This window comes from Scyliorhinus canicula, chromosome 13 (assembly GCF_902713615.1).
Source record: "Scyliorhinus canicula chromosome 13, sScyCan1.1, whole genome shotgun sequence".
Taxonomy (NCBI): Eukaryota; Metazoa; Chordata; class Chondrichthyes; order Carcharhiniformes; family Scyliorhinidae; genus Scyliorhinus; species Scyliorhinus canicula.
Window position 1 is genome coordinate 59,897,608 of NC_052158.1, and position 19,605 is coordinate 59,917,212.

The 19,605-nt window shown below is 53.9% G+C and overlaps 1 protein-coding gene and 1 long non-coding RNA gene across 2 annotated transcripts; one reads left to right on the top strand and one right to left on the bottom strand.

Moving 5' to 3' along the window:
• Positions 1-245: 245 nt before the first annotated feature.
• nrros (negative regulator of reactive oxygen species) lies at positions 246-15,376 on the bottom strand. The gene is made up of 3 exons (XM_038816317.1): positions 15,248-15,376; positions 11,348-11,472; positions 246-2,705 (listed from the first exon to the last, which is right to left on the bottom strand). Exons 1-3 carry the CDS (start codon positions 15,282-15,284, stop codon positions 750-752), a joined length of 2,118 nt encoding a protein of 705 aa, XP_038672245.1. The 5' UTR covers positions 15,285-15,376; the 3' UTR covers positions 246-749.
• On the top strand, positions 12,980-19,361 carry LOC119976130. The gene is made up of 3 exons (XR_005462875.1): positions 12,980-13,080; positions 16,596-16,735; positions 19,105-19,361. It is a non-coding gene; the product is annotated as an uncharacterized LOC119976130 (long non-coding RNA).
• Positions 19,362-19,605: the final 244 nt, after the last annotated feature.

Consider the following 19,605-nt stretch of genomic DNA (forward strand, 5'->3'; position numbering starts at 1 on the left):
CAATTTAGCGTGGCTAATTCACCTGCCCTGCACATCTTTGGGTTGGGGTGGGGGGGGAGGGGAGGGGGGGGTGAGACCCCACAGACATGGGGAGCATGTGTAAACTCCACACGGTCAGTGACCCGGGGATTGAACCGAGCGCCGAGCGCCGTGAGGCAGCAGTGCTAACAATTGCGCCACCGTGCTGCCCTCCTAACCACAATTACCTGCATGTTTTTCAGATGGAAAAAAATAATCACAAAAGATTTTATTGAACAAAGGTATTGCTCAAGGTTTAATGCATCTTGGGTTTTATTTTCATTCCAGTTTTACTTTCCAAAAGTATTTCTTCTTAGTTGTTCTGCCTACTAACTTGGGCACTTTTTAAAAATTCTGCACCCATGATCATATAGCTTAATAATTACACTATAAATATTATTGCAATGGTTTTGTGCAAGTTCAGGAGGTACATGCCCTTTTTATCAGTAGTGAATGCAGTGTTCATGGTCAGCTCCTGTCAGGTGTGTTCAGGAAGCTCAACCAACAAGTTAGTAGCAAGCACCTGCCCTCCTTCTAGCTAGTAGTGCCTCGCTGAGAGTTACATCCAGCTTTCAAACAACGATGTGACTGTTGCTAGATTTGCTACAGCTGCCTGGCTGACTGACGCAGCCAAGGGGCAGCCTTTGCCCCCATGAGCAGGACACCTGCGAGTCGCCCAGATGTGCCAGTGTCTGAAATGGCACTGCTGGCACAGACCAAGAGGATTCCAGCTAATACTCAGCTCTGGACCCGCATTTGGCTTTCACGTATTTTGGCAACAGCTTGGAACTTAGAGAGAGTGCAACCATCACGCAAACGGTGACAATGCACAGAATTGTTGGCAGCAACAGCAAAAAATATTTCAAGACAGTGTTATCGACTTTGCAGTTCGCCTTGGTGGACTGGGAAATACTGTCCATGTGCTCTAGTCTTAAAGATGCGTTGCAAGTGACCTCAGCTCTGTCGGGAATAATCAGTGATTGGGTATTTATTAGGGAGGTCCACCAGTCCAGCTGGCAGCAGTCATAGGTGTTGTCACTCAGGAAGAGAGCTCGGAGACTCTGCAGAAGACCCTGCAGCACATCTTGCTGAAGCATGGACAATTTGTTCTTCCGTAAATCTAGCAGTTTTAAAGGAAGATTTTTCAGCACTGGGCAAAGACTTGTTATGGAATTTTCAGACAAGTCCAAGGTTTTAAGGTTACTGAAGGTCACTTGTAGCCCAGTATCTAACTGGTTGGAATCTAACCCATTGTTTCTGAGTGATAAGAATTGCAATGTCTTGGCCACGGCGCGAAACGTGCTTGCCTCCAATCTGATTCCGGCATTGGAAGACAAATCTAGGTGGGTTATGGGTGAGCCAACAAAAGCTGAGGCTGGCAGGGTCACCAATGCACAGTCGGACAGATAAAGTCGCCTCAATGATTTAATATGCGCCAACACAGCGCAACCTGTGTGTGAAGTCCTTTCCCTATTTCCTAAATGGCCGTCACAAACAGGGACGTGGTTGTGACTGAGGTCCACTGTTGTCAGCCGAGGCATTTTGGTAAAGAGATCCGAGGGTATGGATTCAAATCTGTTGAAGCTGAGATTAAACTGGCTCAGCCTCTCCAACCTGCTAACGTTGAAGTTGAGGTGGGACAACTGGTTTTGACTGAGGTCAATCGTCTGTAGAAAGACAAAAGGGTCCTGCTCTGTTAGAGAGAAAGTCCTTAAACAGTTCTGGTTCAGCTGCAGCGCTGACAACGATGTTATTCCTTGGAGGAATCCGGGAGGGAGGTATCGAAACAAATTCCTGCTCATGTCCAGCACTTCTAACTCAGGCAAGCTCACAGAAACCACTTCGTCCCAGAGGTTGACGGAGGTTATGTTGGTCACATTCCCAACGATCTGTATGAAATGGACCTCAGCAGACGAGTCGTTCATCAGCTCACTGTAAAAACTCATCTCGTTGTCTGCCAGTAACAACTGTTTGAGCTTGTTGCGTCTCGGCAGGAGCGGGAAAAACAGCAGTTTGTTACGGGACAAGTCCAGGGTTTCCAGCTGAAACTCAATCTCGCTTTCTCTGGCCAGAAACAGTTCCACAATATTGTGACTGATGTTTAATGTTTTCACTTGGTGCAGACTGAAATCGACAATGCAGGGGATGTGATTGTAGGCGAGGTTCAGCCTGGTTAGACTTCTCAACCCTTCGAAGGTCCCACTTTCAATCTCAAAGATGTAATTCCTCTCCAGGTTTAGTTCTCGAAGCTGGTCGAGACCGTCGAGCATGCTGGGTTCCAATCGCAAGATGAAATTCCTGGCCAGGGATAGATACTCCAGGGTGGTCAGGTTTTGCACAATGCAACTCGCCACAACTTCGCTCAGTCTGTTCCCAGATAAATCTAATCTAGTTAAAGTTGGGAGAGTCCTTAGTGCCAAACGGGTTTCCGGGTAATTCAAATCAATCCGATTGTTCTTGAGGTTCAAATCTTGCAGGTTGCTGTTGTGAGCGAAGGCTCCAGCCTCAATGAGCTCCAGTTGGTTCCCGCCCAGGTTCAAGGTGTGCAAGCGGCGGTATGCAGAAAGTGACTTGTTGTAGATTGCTTTAATGTCATTCCCGTCCAGAAGGAGCTCCTCAGTTTTGATGGGCAGGTCTGTTGGCACATGCTGCAACCTCGCCCCCTGGCAGAATGTCACCGTGCCTACCTACAATACAAAAAGCGGAAAATTCAACATTGCTTCACAATACGAAAACATTGAATGATAACAGCTTGGGAGATGAAGGTGCCAGTAAAACTTGTTCCAGCTGGTCTTGTATCTCTTAAAATAGAACACCTGTTCTGTACTGATTTCTGCTGGGATTTGAAAAGTGGGGAGCATTCATTATAAAATCCTGGAATCTTGCACCAGAGAACAAGGCAGCCAAGTGGCTTGCAGTGCTGGCTCTCTGAAAGTGTTCAATTTAATCCACTCCAGGGGCGAAATTCTCCGACCCCAAGCAGGGTCGGAGAATCGGCCGGCGGCGGCGTTATTCCCGCTCCCGCCGGGTTTTGAATTCTCCGAGTGGCCAAAAACCGGCGTTGTGCAAATCCCGCCGGCAGCCTCTGAGAACAGCTGGCGCCGGCGGGATTTCATTTAATTTTTACTGTCAACAAATCTCCAGCCCGGATGGGCCGAAGTCCCGCTGACGTGGCCACGGGTCACGTCGGCGAAAATCGCAGTAGGTTTCTAACAGCGTCAACCATTGATGATGGTTGACGCCGTTCAGTTACCAATATCGAGTGCGGGGGGGGGGGGGGGGGGGGGGGGGGGGGGGGGAAGAGTACCGGCGTTTGTGTGGGGTGTGGGGGTGGTGGCGGGGAGAGAGAGTACCGGCGTTTGTGTGGGGGTGGGGGGTAGGGGTGCGGGGTTAGGGGTAAGTAAGGGTGGGGGGGTAGGGGTGTGGGGGGTGGTGGGGGGGGGGTAGGGGTGGGGGGGGGGGGGTGGGGGGGGTAGGGGTGGGGGATTGGAGTAGGGGGCAGCGGCGTGCGGGGGGGGGGGCGACTGTGCATTGGCCCCGGGCATCCATTGGATCCATTGCATCAGCCTTGTCTTTGTTTGAGAGAGAGAGAGAGAGAGAGGGAGGGAGATTGTGGGTACAGACAGAGAGAGAGAGACAGAGAGAGGGAGTCCCGTCCGTCCTCTGGCAGAGAGCAGGGCTTTGGTGAGTATATTGCAATCTGCCTAAACCCAGGAATATTGCCTGGTTAGAATGCAGAGGGAAATGCTTGGATCCCGGGGTGGGAGATGTGTCTGGATTTGTCTATTTCAGCTTCAGCCTCTGCGATTTCAGGTCAGTTTCACAACGACAGGAAAAACGCGCGGAGAGAGAGGGAAAAACTTTTCACAAAGTTTCTGGGTTCTGCCTTTATAATTCACAGCGCAGAAAGGGTTCTGCGCTTTGAATTATCAAGGCACCTTTTCTAATCCTGGGGAGAAACAACCTTTTGAAGAGTCTGAGGAAATAAGCAGGAAATTGGATTAATTCTGCCTCCCCACCCCCGGTACTCTCTCTCCCCCCCCACCACCACCCCACAAACGCCGTACTCTCTCTCCCCACCCCCCCCCCCCCCCCCACACAAACGCCGGACTCTCTCTCCCCTCCCCCCCCCACACAAATGCTGGGACTCTCTCTCCCCCCCCACAACAAACGCCGGACTCTCTCTTCCCCCCCCCACACAAACGCCGGGACTCTCTCTCCCCCCCCACACAAACGCGGTATTCTCTCTCTCCCTCCCCCACCCCCCCCCACACAAACGCCGGGGACTCTCTCTCCCCCCCCCACACAAACGCCGGGACTCTCTCTCCCCCCCCACACAAACGCCGGTACTCTCTCTCCCCCCCCCCCCCCATAACCCGGACTCTCTCCCTCCCCCCCCACCACCACCACAAACGCCGTACTCTCTCTCCTCCCCCCCACCCCCCACACAAACGCCGGACTCTCTCTCTCCCCCCACCCCCCCCCCCCCCCCCCCCACAAACGCCGGGACTCTCTCTCCCCCCCACCACACAAACGCCGGGACTCTCTCTCCCCCCACCCCACAAACGCCGGGATCTCTCTCTCTCCTCCCCCCCCCCCACAAACGCCGGACTCTCTCCACCTCCCCCCCCACACAAACGCCGGGACTCTCTCTCTCCCCCCCCCCCCCACAGCACCGTACCTCTCTCCCCCCCCCCCCCACAACACCGGACTCTCTCTCCCCTCCCCCCCCCACACAAACGCTGGGACTCTCTCCTCCCCCCCCCCACACAAACGCTGGTACTCTCTCCCCCCCCCCCCCCACAAACGCCGGACTCTCTCTTCCCCCCCCCCCACACAAACGCCGTACCTCTCTCCCCACCCCCCCCCACACAAAACGCCGGGACTCTCCTCTCCTCCCTCCCCCCCCCACACAAACGCTGGGATTCTCTCCTCCCCCCCACACAAAAGCCGGACTCTCTCTCTCCCCCCCCCCCTCACACAACGCGGACTCTCTCTCTCCCCCCCCCCACACAACGCCGGTACTCTCCCTCCCCCACCCCCCTACAAACGCCGGTACTCTCTCTCTCCCCACCCCACCCCCCCACACAAGCGCCGGGACTCTCTCTCTTACTTCCCCCCCCCCCCCACACAAACGCCGGGACTCTCTCTCCCCCCCCCACACAAACGCCGGGACTCTCTCCCCCACCCCCCCACACAAAACGCCGGGACTCTCTCATCCCCCCCCCACACAAACGCGGGACTCTCTCCCCCCCCCCCCACACAAACGCCGGGACTCTCTCTCTCTCCCCCCCCCCACAAACACCGGGACTCTCCCCCCCCCACACAAACACCGGGACTCTCTCTTCCCCCCTCCAAACGCCGGGACTCTCCCTCTCCCCCCCCCAACGCCGGGACTCTCTCCCCCCCCCCCAAACGCCGGGACTCTCCTCTCTCCCCCCCCCAAACGCCGGACTCTCTCCCCCCCCCCAAAACGCCGGGACTCGCCCTCTCCCCCCCCCCCCCAAACGCCGGGACTCTCTCTCTCCCCCCCCCAAACGCCGGACTCTCTCTCCCCCCCAAACGCCGGACTCTCTCTCCCCCCCCCCCCAAACGCCGGGACGCTCTCCTCCCCCCCCCCCAAACGCCGGGACTCTCCCCCCCCCCCCCCCCCCACACAAACCCGGGACTCTCTCTCCCCCCCCCAAACCGCCGGGACTCTCCCTCTCCCCCCCCCCCAAACGCCGGGACTCTCTCCCCCCCCCAAACGCCGGGACTCTCCCTCTCCCCCCCCCCCAAACGCCGGGACTCTCTCCCTCCCCCCCCAACGCCGGTACTCTCCCTCTCCCCCCCCCCCCCAAACGCCGGGACTCTCTCTCTCCCCCCCCCAAACGCCGGGACTCTCTCCTCCCCCCAAACGCCGGACTCTCTCTCCCCCCCACCCCCTGCCGGGACTCTCTCTCCCCCCCACGCCGGACTCTCTCTCCTCCCCCCCCCAAACGCCGGGACTCTCTCCTCCCCCCCAAACGCCCGGTCTCCCCCCCCCCCCAAACGCCGGGACTCCTCTCTCCCCCCCCCAAACGCCGGACTCTCTCTCCCCCCCCCCCCAAAACGCCGGACTCTCTCTCTCTCCCCCCCCAAACGCCGGGAGTCTCTCCCCCCACCCCCCAAACGCCGGGACTCTCTCATCCCCCCCCACGCCGGGACTCTCTCCCCCCCAAAACGCCGGACTCTCTATCCCCCCCCCCCCCCAAACGCCGGTACTCTCTCTCCCCCCCCCCCAACGCCGTACTCTCTCCCCCCCAAAACGCCGGGACTCTCTCTCCCCCCCCCCCCCCAAACGCTGGGACTCTCCGCCCCCCCCCAAACGCCGGGACTCTCTCTCTCCCCCCCCCCCAAAACGCCGGGACTCTCTCCCCCCCAAAACGCCGGGACTCTCTCCCCCCCCCCCCAAACGCCGGGACTCTCTCCCCCCCAAACGCCGGGACTCTCTCCCCCCCAACGCCGGGACTCTCTCTCCCCCCCCCAATGCCGGACTACTCCTCCCCCCCCCAAACGCCGGGACTCTCTCTCTCTCCCCCCCCCCCAAACGCCGGGACTCTCTCTCCCCCCCCCCAAACGCCGGGACTCTCTCCCCCCAAAACGCCGGGACTCTCTCTCCCCCCCCCCAAACGCCGGGACTCTCTCTCCCCCCCCCCCCCCAAACGCCGGGACTCTCTCTCCCCCCCCCCCAAACGCCGGGACTCTCTCCCCGCCCCCCCAACACCAGGACTCTCTCCCCCCCCCCAAACGCCGGGACTCTCTCTCCCCCCCCCCAAACACCGGGACTCTCTCTCCCCCCCCCCCAAACGCCGGGACTCTCTTCCCCCCCCCCAAACGCAGGGACTCTCTCTCCCCCCCAAACACCGGGACTCTCTCTCCCCCCCCCCCAAACGCCGGGACTCTCTCTCTCCCCCCCCCAAACGCCGGGACTCTCTCTCCCCCCAAACGCCGGGACTCTCTCTCTCTCCCCCCCCCCCAAACGCCGGGACTCTCTCTCCCCCCAAACGCCCGGACTCTCTCTCCCCCCCCCAAACGCCGGGACTCTCTCTCCCCCCCCCCCAAACGCCGGGACTCTCTCTCCCCCCCCCAAACACCGGGACTCTCTCTCCCCCCCCCCCCCAAACGCCGGTACTCTCTCTCCCCCCCCCCCAAACATCGGGACTCCTCTCCCCCCCCCCAAACGCCGTGACTCTCTCTCCCCCCCCAACACCGGGACCGCTCTCTCCCCCCCCCCAAACGCCGGGACTCCTCTTCCCCCCCCCCAAACGCAGGGACTCTCTCTCCCCCCCAAACACCGGGACTCTCTCCCCCCCCCCCCCCCCCAAACGCAGGGACTCTCTCTCCCCCCCAAATGCCGGGACTCTCTCTCCCCCCCAAACGCCGGGACTCTCTCTCTCCCCCCCCCCCCAAACGCCGGGACTCTCTCTCCCCCCCAAACACCGGGACTCTCTCTCCCCCCCCCCCAAACGCCGGGACTCTCTCTCCCCCCCCCCCAAACGCCGGGACTCTCTCCCCCCCCCCCCAAACGCCGGGACTCTCTCTCCCCCCCAAACGCCGGGACTCTCTCTCCCCCCCCCAAACGCCGGGACTCTCTCTCCCCCCCCAAACGCCGGGACTCTCTCCCCCCCCCCAAACGCCGGGACTCTCTCTCCCCCCCCCCCCCCCCCAAACGCCGGGACTCTCTCTCCCCCCCCAAACGCCGGTACTCTCTCCCCCCCCAAACGCCGGGACTCTCTCCCCCCCCCCCCCCCCCCCCCCCCACACACAAACGCCAGGACTTGCCACTTCCGCAGCGGGTGAAACTGACGCGTATCGCGTCAGTCCGCTGCTGGCCCTTTCAGGAACGAAGATTAACGGCATAAAAGAAGGCCCCGACGCCGGAGTCATCCGCACCGCTTTTGCCCGCCGGAAATGGGCGTCACGTCGATCCGCGGAGAATTCCGCCCCAGATCTTTTTTCCTCTAACCTTTGGAATCATCTCTCATCAAATACTTGTCCAATTCTTTAGAATTTCCCAAAGAATCTGATTCCACAAACCGATCAGCTGGTGCATTGTGCAGTTTGCACACTGTCAGCGTGGGTTTCCACCGGGTGCACCACACAGTCAACCGAGGCCAGAATTGAACCAAGATCCTTGGAGCTGTGAGGCAGCAGTGCTAACCATAGCCTGCGCAGGTTAGGTGGCTTGGCCATGATCAATTGCCCCTTTGTACGCAAAGGATAGGTGGGGTTGCGGGCCTCCTTCTGCACTGTAGGGATTCTATGATTGTAAATCGTAACAACGAAAAGGGTTCTCCTCATCTCCCTTCTGCTTAATTTTGCCAATAAAAAAAAGAATCTGGTTTCAGACCCACTTTCCAAAGGAAATAGTTTCTCCCTAATTGCTCTATCAAAGCCCCTCTTGGTTAACTCTCCCCTTAACCTTCTCTACTCCAAGGAGAACAATCCCAAATTGCTGCACATAACTGAAACCTCTCATTCCTGATAAAGCTTCTCCGTTTTTTTTCAAGGGCCCGGCTTCCTTTTGCAAAAAGTGGTACCCAGAATTGCATGTTCTATGTAAAAACGATGTATGTACACAATGCTCCAGCTGAGGCCTAACCAGAAAAGGTTTAGCACAACTTCCTTTTTTAATTCCCTATTTACAAAACCGATTGTCCCACACATTTTTCTAACTGCCTGACCAACCTGCACCTCAAGAGTTTGTGAATTCCACTCCCCACCAACCCCCTCCCACTGCCATTAGGCCACCCTTATTTTGCATCTCTCTCAAAGCAGTACAATTTAGATTATACTGTCTCCCCCATCGCCCCACAGAACTCTCCATTTTAAAGGTTTTACCTTGTCTTTTCAATTCCTTTTCGAAACTTATTATTGAATCACCATTCAGCAAGAACATTCCGGATCACAGCTCGCTGGGTCAAAAGAAAAAAGATTCTTCACCTCTCACTGCTGGGTGATTTTTGCCAATTACCTCAACCCTCTGGTCACCTTATTCAACTGTGGTTTCTTTTTCAAACCTATTGTTTTTGTGGCCAATATTCTCTGTTATTTATCTTTTAGTCTTCTGAAGACATGGGGGTAGGTTGTTCTGCAACCTCCTTTCCCTGCTCCACTGTCTTGAGAGGTAGTCAACAATAGATACAATATACTAAAGAAATGGCCTGCTCGACCAGATTTGATGGCAGGACTATTTGCGACGAAGGCCCAGGTCTCATTAGCATTTGGCCAGCCAGGTGTGACTATAACCAAGCCCGCCGACCCTGGGAACACTTCAATACGGTGAGAGTTGACTGGGTGTAGAAGAATGAAAGCTTGAGGGAATGTCCTCAGGCTGGGGGGAAGAGATCCCTTCCCAATGGGGACCCATGTTGTTTGTGTCGGACTTAGCGCACAGCACTCCTGCACCAATAACACGGAGGAAACTGGAGCGTCCAGAGGAAACCCACGTAGACACGGGGAGTAAGTGCAAATTCCGCACAGTCACCCGAGGCTGGAATTGAACCCGGGTTCCTGGCGCTATGTGGCGGCAGTGCTAACCACTGTGCCACAATGGCACCCAATTAAGAAATGAGAACACAAACACTTCCTCTACACATGTCCAAATCCTGCCGCCTATTGTAGGACATGGAATCAGCGCATAGAAGCGGAATCAAATCCGGGCCTCGGAATTGGAGAGTAAGAGTACAGTGATGAGTGTTCTCTGTCGGATCCTGGGCCTGCAGTGCTAACCCATATACCCAACTCTGCACTCCAGGACCTAGGGAGCATGGGCTCACTTTAATGCAACAATTCGCAAAGCTGAACCCAAGGATAATTTCTACTGTGAAAATAAAACAAAAAATATAGCTACCTCCTCAAAAAGCTCTACCTGATTTAAATCATCTTCAGGAGTTTACAGCTGTCTGATGAATGCTTCCAAACGTATGCAAGGGCCAAAAAATGAGTAGAAGCCAATCCTGACAAGAGAACTGTGTCCTCCAACCGTGACCGCTGCTTCACTTTAATGTTCGCAGCACTGCAGTACAAAGATTATTTTTAAAGATAACCACAGGGAAATTGGAGAATGGTTGGGTGTGTCAAAACAGGATGTTCTGTGGGTTTTAGTGCAGCAGTCATCAAGAGCAAGAGCAGATGATCAAAAGACAGGCACAGCGCACTGCACTGTGAGCATGTAACACCTCTAGCCCAGGCGCTGGTAGGTTCTGAGTACATCTCCCGGTGTGAAGTACTATTGCATTCTTTCTTTTAAAACTTTTTTTAAAATTTAGATTACCCAATTATTTTTTCCAATTAAGGGGCAATTTAGTGTGGCCAATCCACCTACTCTGCACATTTTTGAGTTGTGGGGGCGAAACCCACGCAGACACGGGGAGAATGTGCAAACTCCACACGGACAGTGACCCAGAGCCGGGATCGAACCTGGGACCTCAGCGCCGTGAGGCAGTTGTGCTAACCACTAGGCCACCGTGCTGCCCTACTATTGCATTCTTGTGGGCTTTTTTCACACAAATATTTATATATAGTTTAACATTCAATCAACTCTATAGTCAGGTGCTCATTTCAATTATCCCTCACTCAAAATGGTGGGAGTCAACATGTATTGTTTGAAAGACGTGAAGAGTTCGCCTCCTGAGGTGCTAATCCCTGCGTGGGAAGGCTTTGTTGCCCTGTCAATTCCGAAGGTGCTGGGGAGAATCTAAAGAAAAGTTGTGCATTTATATATATTGCCTTTCACAACAGCAGGACATTTGACAGCAGTTTACATTTCGCTGTCGGGTGTCTCTGGAGACGGGTGCCCCCCCAAAATGTCTCGCTGCACCATTGATACCTTCAATGCCCAGTGGGCACAGTGGGGACTGGGGTGCTTTATCGACCCCTTTAATCACATTTTGTTTTGATGTTTTAAGTTTCCTTTAAGATTCAGTTTACTCTAATGCAATATCCCTTTAAGGAGCTGCATTTCAATTCATCCCAGGTTGTTGATTTTCTTTATTCAGTTAAACAAAAGAAGCACACTCTCCGGCAGAGTCGACAAGATCGCAATCCAGAACGGGCCACTCGCCAACTTCCTCCTCTTGGCTCCCGAGAACGTTGGGGTACAGCCCCCACGGACTGAGCAGGGACACGAGCCCAGATTTTAATTCAGCCTTTGACTGGAAAGCACCCCGAATCCCGTGAGCATGTATATGGGTGCGCGAGGTCAAGATCAGCCCTCAGATATCAAAACTGAAACCTCAGTACCAATGATCTGTAATGGTGCAACCACAACAGGAACTGGCTGCTCTGCTGGGTACTCAATTCTTACCATTCTGCAACTCCCCAGAGACTTCACCAAACTGACTTCACCATTGCTTCCTTCATCAAGTATCATCAGGGCTGTGAGAATCAGGTAAATGGACCGGACTCTGAGCTCCATTCTCACAGCTATACCTGCAAAAATACAAATAATTAGGACAACATCAACCACAAAAGCCATTTGCCAGGTGAGCTTCTGCTCAAATCAAATCATACGGGTGTGAGAGGGCGCCGCAATGCTGCAGGGAACAGTACTGAGTGAACACCACCCTGTCGGTGGGGGCAGCACTGAGGGAGCATCACCCTGTCGGTGGGGGCAGTACTGAGTGAACACCACCCTGTCGGTGGGGGCAGCACTGAGTGAACACCACCCTGTCGGTGGGGGCAGTACTGAGTGAACACCACCCTGTCGGTGGGGGCAGCACTGAGTGAACACCACCCTATCGGTGGGGGCAGTACTGAGGGAGCACCACCCTGTCAGTAGGGCAGTACTGAGGGAGCACCACCCTGTCAGTGGGGCAGTACTGAGGGAGCATCACCCTGTCAGTGGGGCGGTACTGAGGGAGCACCACCCTGTCAGTGGGGCGGTACTGAGGGAGCATCACCCTGTCAGTGGGGCAGTACTGAGGGAGCACCACCCTGTCAGTGGGGGCGGTACTGAGGGAGCACCACCCTGTCAGTGGGGCAGTACTGAGGGAGCATCACCCTGTCAGTGGGGCAGTACTGAGGGAGCACCACCCTGTCAGTGGGGCGGTACTGAGGGAGCACCACCCTTCAGTGGGGCGGTACTGAGGGAGCACCACCCTATCGGTGGGGGCGGTACTGAGGGAGTGCCACCCTGTCAGTGGGGCGGTACTGAGGGAGCACCACCCTGTCAGTGGGGCGGTACTGAGGGAGCACCACCCTTCAGTGGGGCGGTACTGAGGGAGTGCCACCCTGTCAGTGGGGCGGTACTGAGGGAGCACCACCCTATCGGTGGGGGCGGTACTGAGGGAGTGCCACCCTGTCAGTGGGGCGGTACTGAGGGAGCACCACCTTGTCAGTGGGGCGGTACTGAGGGAGCACCACCCTGTCAGTGGGGGCGGTACTGAGGGAGCACCACCTTGTCAGTGGGGCGGTACTGAGGGAGCATCACCCTGTCAGTGGGGCGGTACTGAGGGAGCATCACCCTTCAGTGGGGCGGTACTGAGGGAGCATCACCCTGTCAGTAGGACAGTACAAAGGGAGCGCCACCCTGTCAGTGGTAACAATGCTGAGGGAGCACCACCCTGTCAGTGGACAGTACTGATGCCGCATAACCATGTCATTGGTGGGTGGGGGGGGGGGGAGAGGAACAATACTGAGGGAACACCACCCTACGGTGGGGGCTGCACTGAGGTAGGACCACCCTGTCGGTGGGAGCAGTAGAAAGGGAGTGCCACCCTGTCAGGGGGGTGGACAATACTGAGGGAGCACCACCCAATCACAGTGGTCAGTATTGAGGAACCGCCACCCAGTCAGTGGGGGCAGTACTGAGGTAGCACCAGCCTGTCGGTGGGAGCATTATTGAGGGAGCACCACCCTATCGGTGGGGGCAGTATTAAGGGAGCACCCTCTGTCAGTGGGGCAGTACTGAGGAAGCACCAGCCTGTCGGTGGGGGCATTATTGAGGGAGCACCACCCTATCGGCGGGGGCAGTACTGAGGAAGCACCTCCTGTCTCAGTCCTTCTCACAGGACTGAGGGAGCACTGCACTGTTGGAAGGTGAGTACTGAGAGAGCATTGTTCTGTCGAAGGTTTAACACTGAGGGACCACCACTCTATTGGAGCATCTGTACTAGGGTGCGTTACACTATCACAGGTGGTCTTCACTAACTGCTGCACTATCACTGACATTATCACCTTTCGACCATTTAGTAATATGACTGACAGCTTGTAGACACATGAACTGAATGGCGAATTGAACGGGATGGCGAATTTGCTCCAATGTCAATGAGAGCTTTACCACACCATTGCATTGAGAGTACCACAACAACCACATCACAAAAACAGCATCATCATGACACCAATATCAACGTACCAAGAGAGAGAGAGAGAGAGAGAGAGAGAGAGAAGTACAGGGTGCAATTCCACAGCACTGAGATTTTGCAATGTGAATTTGACTTGGGAGTATGTGATTTCATCGTGGTCAACATGTCCGATAGACAATGTGCGTCACCGGAACAAGTACAGAGAAGAGGACTTGAACCGAGAGCTTGAACATTGCACCTCGGTTGTTGGGAGACATCCAGTCACTAGCAGCTGGGCGAGGGGTCTCGGATAATTGACCACCTGGATTCCTCCCTGTGGCCACCCACTGTAACCCGATACGTGAATACCCCATTTCAGTGCAGTTCATACCAGGGGTTAAGACCAGGCAAAGAGCTACACCACGGGATGACTTACCTGGTCTCAGGGCCCAGATGGGGAGGAGGGGTTGCTGTTTGAGCATGGTGACCCGTGTAGAAAATTTAAACTCCTGGCATTATTCCACACTGAAGAGTTTTGTTCACCAGTTTTCCCATTGCCTCTGATCTCAATCCATCAGGATGCCAACCCATTGGGTCATGCACTCACTCCTGTTGTTTGGTGTTCACATATACCTCGTAATCTAGCTCAGTGCATCTTCCTCCTCCATAACCAGATCGTTGACTGGATTACAGATAGATCCAATCCCACCTCATGAGCCCTTGGCAGAGCTCAATCACTCAAGCACACTAAGGTGATGCTTAAGCAGGCAACTGGCATGAACCATTCTGACCCCCAGCTCGCCTCAGTCGTTAGCACCTGGTCAGACGTTATTGGATCAGACCCCTCAACAGGATATAATCCGGGGTAACCCTTCCGCGTAATATTTAGGGAGTGCTACAATCTTCGCAGCGAGACATTAAACCCAGGGCCCAGAGAAAGAGGAAAAATCACAGGCTACTTTTCCAAGACAGCAGAGTTCTCCTGGCCCAGACACCTCCCTCGTTGAATACTGCCAGAAAACAAATTAGCTGGTCATTTATTTTATTGCTGTTTGTGGGATCCTGCTGTGCACTTCTCAGAGGTTTGCCTACAGAACAATAGTTACTTTCAAACGCAATTATTTGGCTGTAAAGCACCCCGGACCTCCTGAAGCTGTGAAAACAATACAAACACAAATCCTCACTATCATTTTAAGGTATTTATGCAGGTCACACTTCAGGGGGCATACAGGTGCTCCTCTGTCACTTTAGGTGGAGACCCCAGCATCCAATTGAGATGTATGCATGGGCCATGCTAAACCCTGTAAGTAGCAACAGGGTTCCTTTGCACCACCTTCAACGCAACCTCCCCCCCCCCCCCCCCCCCCCCCAGTGTCTAGGTGGTCTGCAGTCCTGAAGACAAGCACTCTGGCCTCCGAATCACAAGGTTTCAGGTTGAAGCCCTACTCCAGTGCTCAGTCACAGAAATCCAGGTTGACACTCAGTGCAGCGCTGAGGGAGGGTTGCCCTGTTGGAGGTGCTGGCTTTCAACGGAGACTCCTTCTGCCTGTTTGGGTGCATATAAAGGACCCCATGGCACTTGGGGTTATCTCCCGTGTCCTGGCCAATCCTGATCCCTTAGTCTCAGGTTGCTGTTTATTTTTGGGAGTTTGTTCATTATTTGTTACTTTCTGTATTGCAGCAGCAACTACACCTCAAAAACATTTCATTGGCTATAAAGCGCTTTCAGAACTCATCGTCGTCGTGAAGGGCGCTATATAAATGTATATCTTTCTTACCAACAGCGATTGTGCTGTCCTTTTAAGATACTAGCAGGAGTCGTCCTGTCCCTTTAAGGTACATGCACGGGTCTCTGCAGTAATTAGTTCACAAGTATTGCAGAATCCGAGTGGCGTCCCGCTGGATATTTAAGCGGCACTTACCGAGCTCCAGAGAGCAGCAGGCACAGCACGCGGACATGTCCGGGCTCCGTGTCCTCTCATTCACCGGGACCCGGAGCCGCAGCTCTGCCGCCCGGGGCTCGGCTGCAACATCGCAACTCAACCCATCAGTTCTTAAAGTCACAGCTCCGGAAGATGCAACGGAAGTTTAGTCACATGGAGAGACTGAGAGCAGTTTGTGTCAGTAATTCAGGGATCTGACAGAGAAACTGCCCAAATTCTCCTCGATTTAAACTCTACACCAAACTATCTTTAATAATCTCTGTCCCGAACTCTCCTTAATTTAAACTCTACACCGAACTCTCCTAATTTAAACTCTGCGCAAATTCTCCTAATTTGAACTCTGCACCAAATTCTCCTAATTTAAACTCTGCACCAAACTCTCTTTAATTTGAACTCTGCACCAAATTCTCCCTAAACAAACGCTGCTGGATTCCCATGGTTGGTTCCCATGTCTATTGCTGGATCGCTGTCCATTTTGCATAGTGCACAAGTTCTAACTTTTTAAGCTGCCCTGGTGTACTTCCTTGCTAATTATTCCCCAGTTTCATTGCTACATTTAAGTGCATGGTAAACAGGTATAGCTGCTGTCTGCCCAATGGACCTACCGCCAAATGGATTCACTTCATCCCTGGGAAATGGTCGATGAAGGTCGGATAGAAAATGGCTGCTTCATGGGGGGAATCAGCTAGTTACCACCGAATGTGGATCCCAACAGCAGATTGCTGAGTGGTGGGTTGCTGCTTTTCCGCTGACAACCGCATTGTTGGTTCCCAAATTTGAAATCCCCCCCCCCCCCCCCCTCCCCCCCTTTTGCCTCATCTGGCTCAGAATGGAGAAACATGATGAAGGTTTGATGGCACCAGAGATGAGCTTCTTTGAGGTATTATCATATCTCATATGGGCTGCATGGTAGCATAGTGGTTAGCACAGTTGCTTCACAGCTCCAGGGTCCCAGTGTTCGATTCCGGCTTGGGTCACTGTCTGTGCGGAGTCTGCACGTTTTCCCTGTGTCTGCGTGGGTTTCCTCCCACCAGTCCAAAGATGTGCTGGTTAGCTGGATTGACCATGCTAAATTGTCCTTTTATAAATCTTGCACCTGTGGGTCGACCATGACAGAAAGATTTGGCCTGACATCTCACCAGAAACACTTCAGCACAGACTAGGGCAGTGTGAGTGAGTGTGTTTGAGGCGGGCGGGAGAGATCAGTGTTTATGGGCGTATTATTCACAGATTAAAACCAATTTAGTGCTTCATAAATAGCAGGAGCTTATTTGAGTCACTACTTTCTATCAGACTGTTTGAACTGTCAGTTTTTTTTTTGAAACAGGGTTTATCTGAGAGCATCTCGAGGCCCACCCATCCTGTTTGACATGCTCTGGCTGATAGGCAGCAGTGACACCACTTGCCCGGGACGCTTCTGTCAAAGGTGCGAAACCATCAAGCCCGGATCTGTGCTGTGAAACAAAGGTGCTAATTCCTGCCTGCTCTCTTTTTTTGCTTCTACACTCCTACTTGCTGCCGGCAGCTTTGTTCTGCAGTGACTCTAACACGAACCTCACATCGGGGAGCATCCCCCCCCCCCCCACCCCTGCCCGGAGAGGCTGCCAAAAAAATTCACGAGGGTGACACTAGGAATGTGTACGTCTAAATTATCAGGAAAGGACTGACAAGTTAGGCCTCTTTCCACTTGGGGGAAAAATAAGAAGGCGTAGGAGGGAGCAAATAGAGGTCACTAAAATTCTGAAACGATTTGATGAGGGATTATCCAGGGAATGTTTCCCTCTTGTGGGGAAGAGCTTAACTAGAGGCCGTCAATACAAGAGCATCACCAAGAAACCCATAGATAATTCAGAAGAAATTTCTTTACCCAGAGAGTAGTGAGAACGTGAACTTGCGACCACAGAGAGCGGTTGAAGCGAATACTGTCTTGACTTTCATCTGTCCTCATTCTGAAGGTTGGCCACACTATGAGCAATCTTTCCCCACTGATTTCTATTCTCTGCTGCCATCACTGCCAGGCCAGTCCACGTACTCATATTATCCACCCACGTCATCCTGGGCCTTCCTCGTGCAAGTTTTCCAGGGGTTTTTTTTCTTGCATCACCTATTTTCCCAAATATTCCCCCCCCCCCCCTCCCCCCCAGTCGCCATTGCATCGCGTGTCAAAAATATGTGAGCTTCCTTGATATCACTGCCTCAAATAAGTTCCTCTGAACACGCTTTCTCCAGCACCCAATGATTTGTCAGCTTGGCCGTCCAAAGCAAATAGTATAGAAGTATTTAAGGGGAAACTCCTGTATTAGACTTGGCATTAAATGGTGGAGATTGGGTTTCTATTTTCCCATCTGTGTACTACTAAATGCTGATGTGGGTGTGGAAGTTTATCCTCCACCCTGTGCCTGGGCATTACCAGGTGGAAGGCATCTAGAGTGGGATCTTTCCTAGGCTCAACAAAACCCAGAGTCCCAGACTCGATGTTTCCCAGGTCCCTGGGCCCGACGTAGCCCAGGCCCACGGACCCGATGTAGCCCAACCCCCCAGCCCACCAAAGCCCAGAGCCCCAGACCTAATGCTGTCCAGGTCTTAGGCCCAATGCAGCCCAGGTCCCCAGGCCTGGCACAACCCAGCTTCCGGGGCCCAAGGTAGCCAAGCTCCCCAGGCCTGACATAGCCCATCTCCCAGGCCCGACAGCCCTAGCCCCCAGGCCTGACACTGCCCATGCCCCCAGTCTGACGCAGCCCAGCTCCCTGGCGCGACACAGCCCTGGGTCCAGGCCCGATCCAGCCCAGGCCAGGCCCCAGCCTGACATAGCCCAGCTCCCTGGACCCGACGCAGCCCAGGCTCCCAGGCCGGATGCAGCCCAGCTCCCCGGCCCGACGCAGCCCTGGCCCCAGAACCGATGCAGCCAGGCCCCCAAACTGGATGCAACCCAGGTCCCCAGGCCTGATACTGCCTCGACCATTGGGCCTGACGCAGCCCAAGACCCAGGCCTGGAGCAAACCAGGCCCTAGTGTATCCTGAATGAGTCTGGGGTCATGCTGAGAGAAAAAACAAGTAGTATTCATTTCAAACATGTCCATTTTTTACTGAGTACTTTGGCAGCACTTATGGCAGAGGCAGGGCCTTCAGGACAGCAGTGACGTAGCCAACCCCGTGTTTCAAAGATTAGAATGTCGACTTTAGGGAAGTATCTGGCTTCAGCACTCCCTATTCTCTCTCAGTGCTGCACAGCACAAGGAGGCAGAGAGCCAACTCAATCCCAGTAATCTTACACTGACACCCAGCAGGGAGGAACCTCAGGTAACCAGCCATTGGGTTAAAGCAGGATTGGAATTTGGACCATACAAAACTCCCAATGTCACCCAGGACACTGGGAGACACAGAGACAAATGACAAGGGGCGATTTTTTATTTTTTTTAGCACTCCGGATATTGAGAAATTGTTCGCAACTTTAATCTTAACTTGGCAGATTACACAATTTGCTCCACAATTTCAGTCCTTCTGGTGTGGACTTGGAGTACAAAATCCCCCGCTAAAGTGTGGCTGCACCAGATGTGTAGCTTGGGTAGAGAGATTTCTTCTCTTGGTTCTCGGAGGTATTAATAGATCAAAGAATCGATATTAGTGCTGACTAGGGTTGTGCAGAGACTGTGTCATTAATTCAAAATGATTGAAGTAGAGTGGCTGGCAGCTCCTGTACAGCTTTATGTAAGACACTAATGTCTTGTCCTGTGTTTTAACAGATATTATACTTCAAAATCTCCTTCATTAACTGTGGGACATTCTGAGGTCATGAAGGTGCTAAATTAAAGTACGTGTTTTTTTCTTCCTTCTAGAAGCTATTCTTCTCCGAGCCGCCTGCATAGTCATCTGTTACTGGAGAGGAACCTCCAGTTCATTTAATTCCACAGGAATGTCGCCCCTTGACATTCGATGGCTTTACCGTTGCTGAATTCCCTACTTTCAAATTCCTGGGGATTACTATTGACCAGAAACTGAACTGGACGAGCCATATAAATACTGTGTGATGTGTTAGGTAGGCTGGGTCGATGTGGACTGCACTTGATGCAGTGTAGCAAGAGACAGACTTCCAACACTTTTAACATCTAAACTATTATACATGTTCAACTGTGGGTTGACAATATGCTGACTTGACTGGAGACCGAGTAATAGCCTGACCAGGCTTACTAGCTACCGCATGGTGTTTGCACTGGCTAGCTCACAAACTCTGACTGTCTCAGAGGCTGGGTCCCGAGAGAGCGGGAAACTGGTGCCCTCTAGCTTTATAGTGGTCGTGTCCTGTCTGGTGATTGGCTGCTCTGTTATGTGTGCTTACT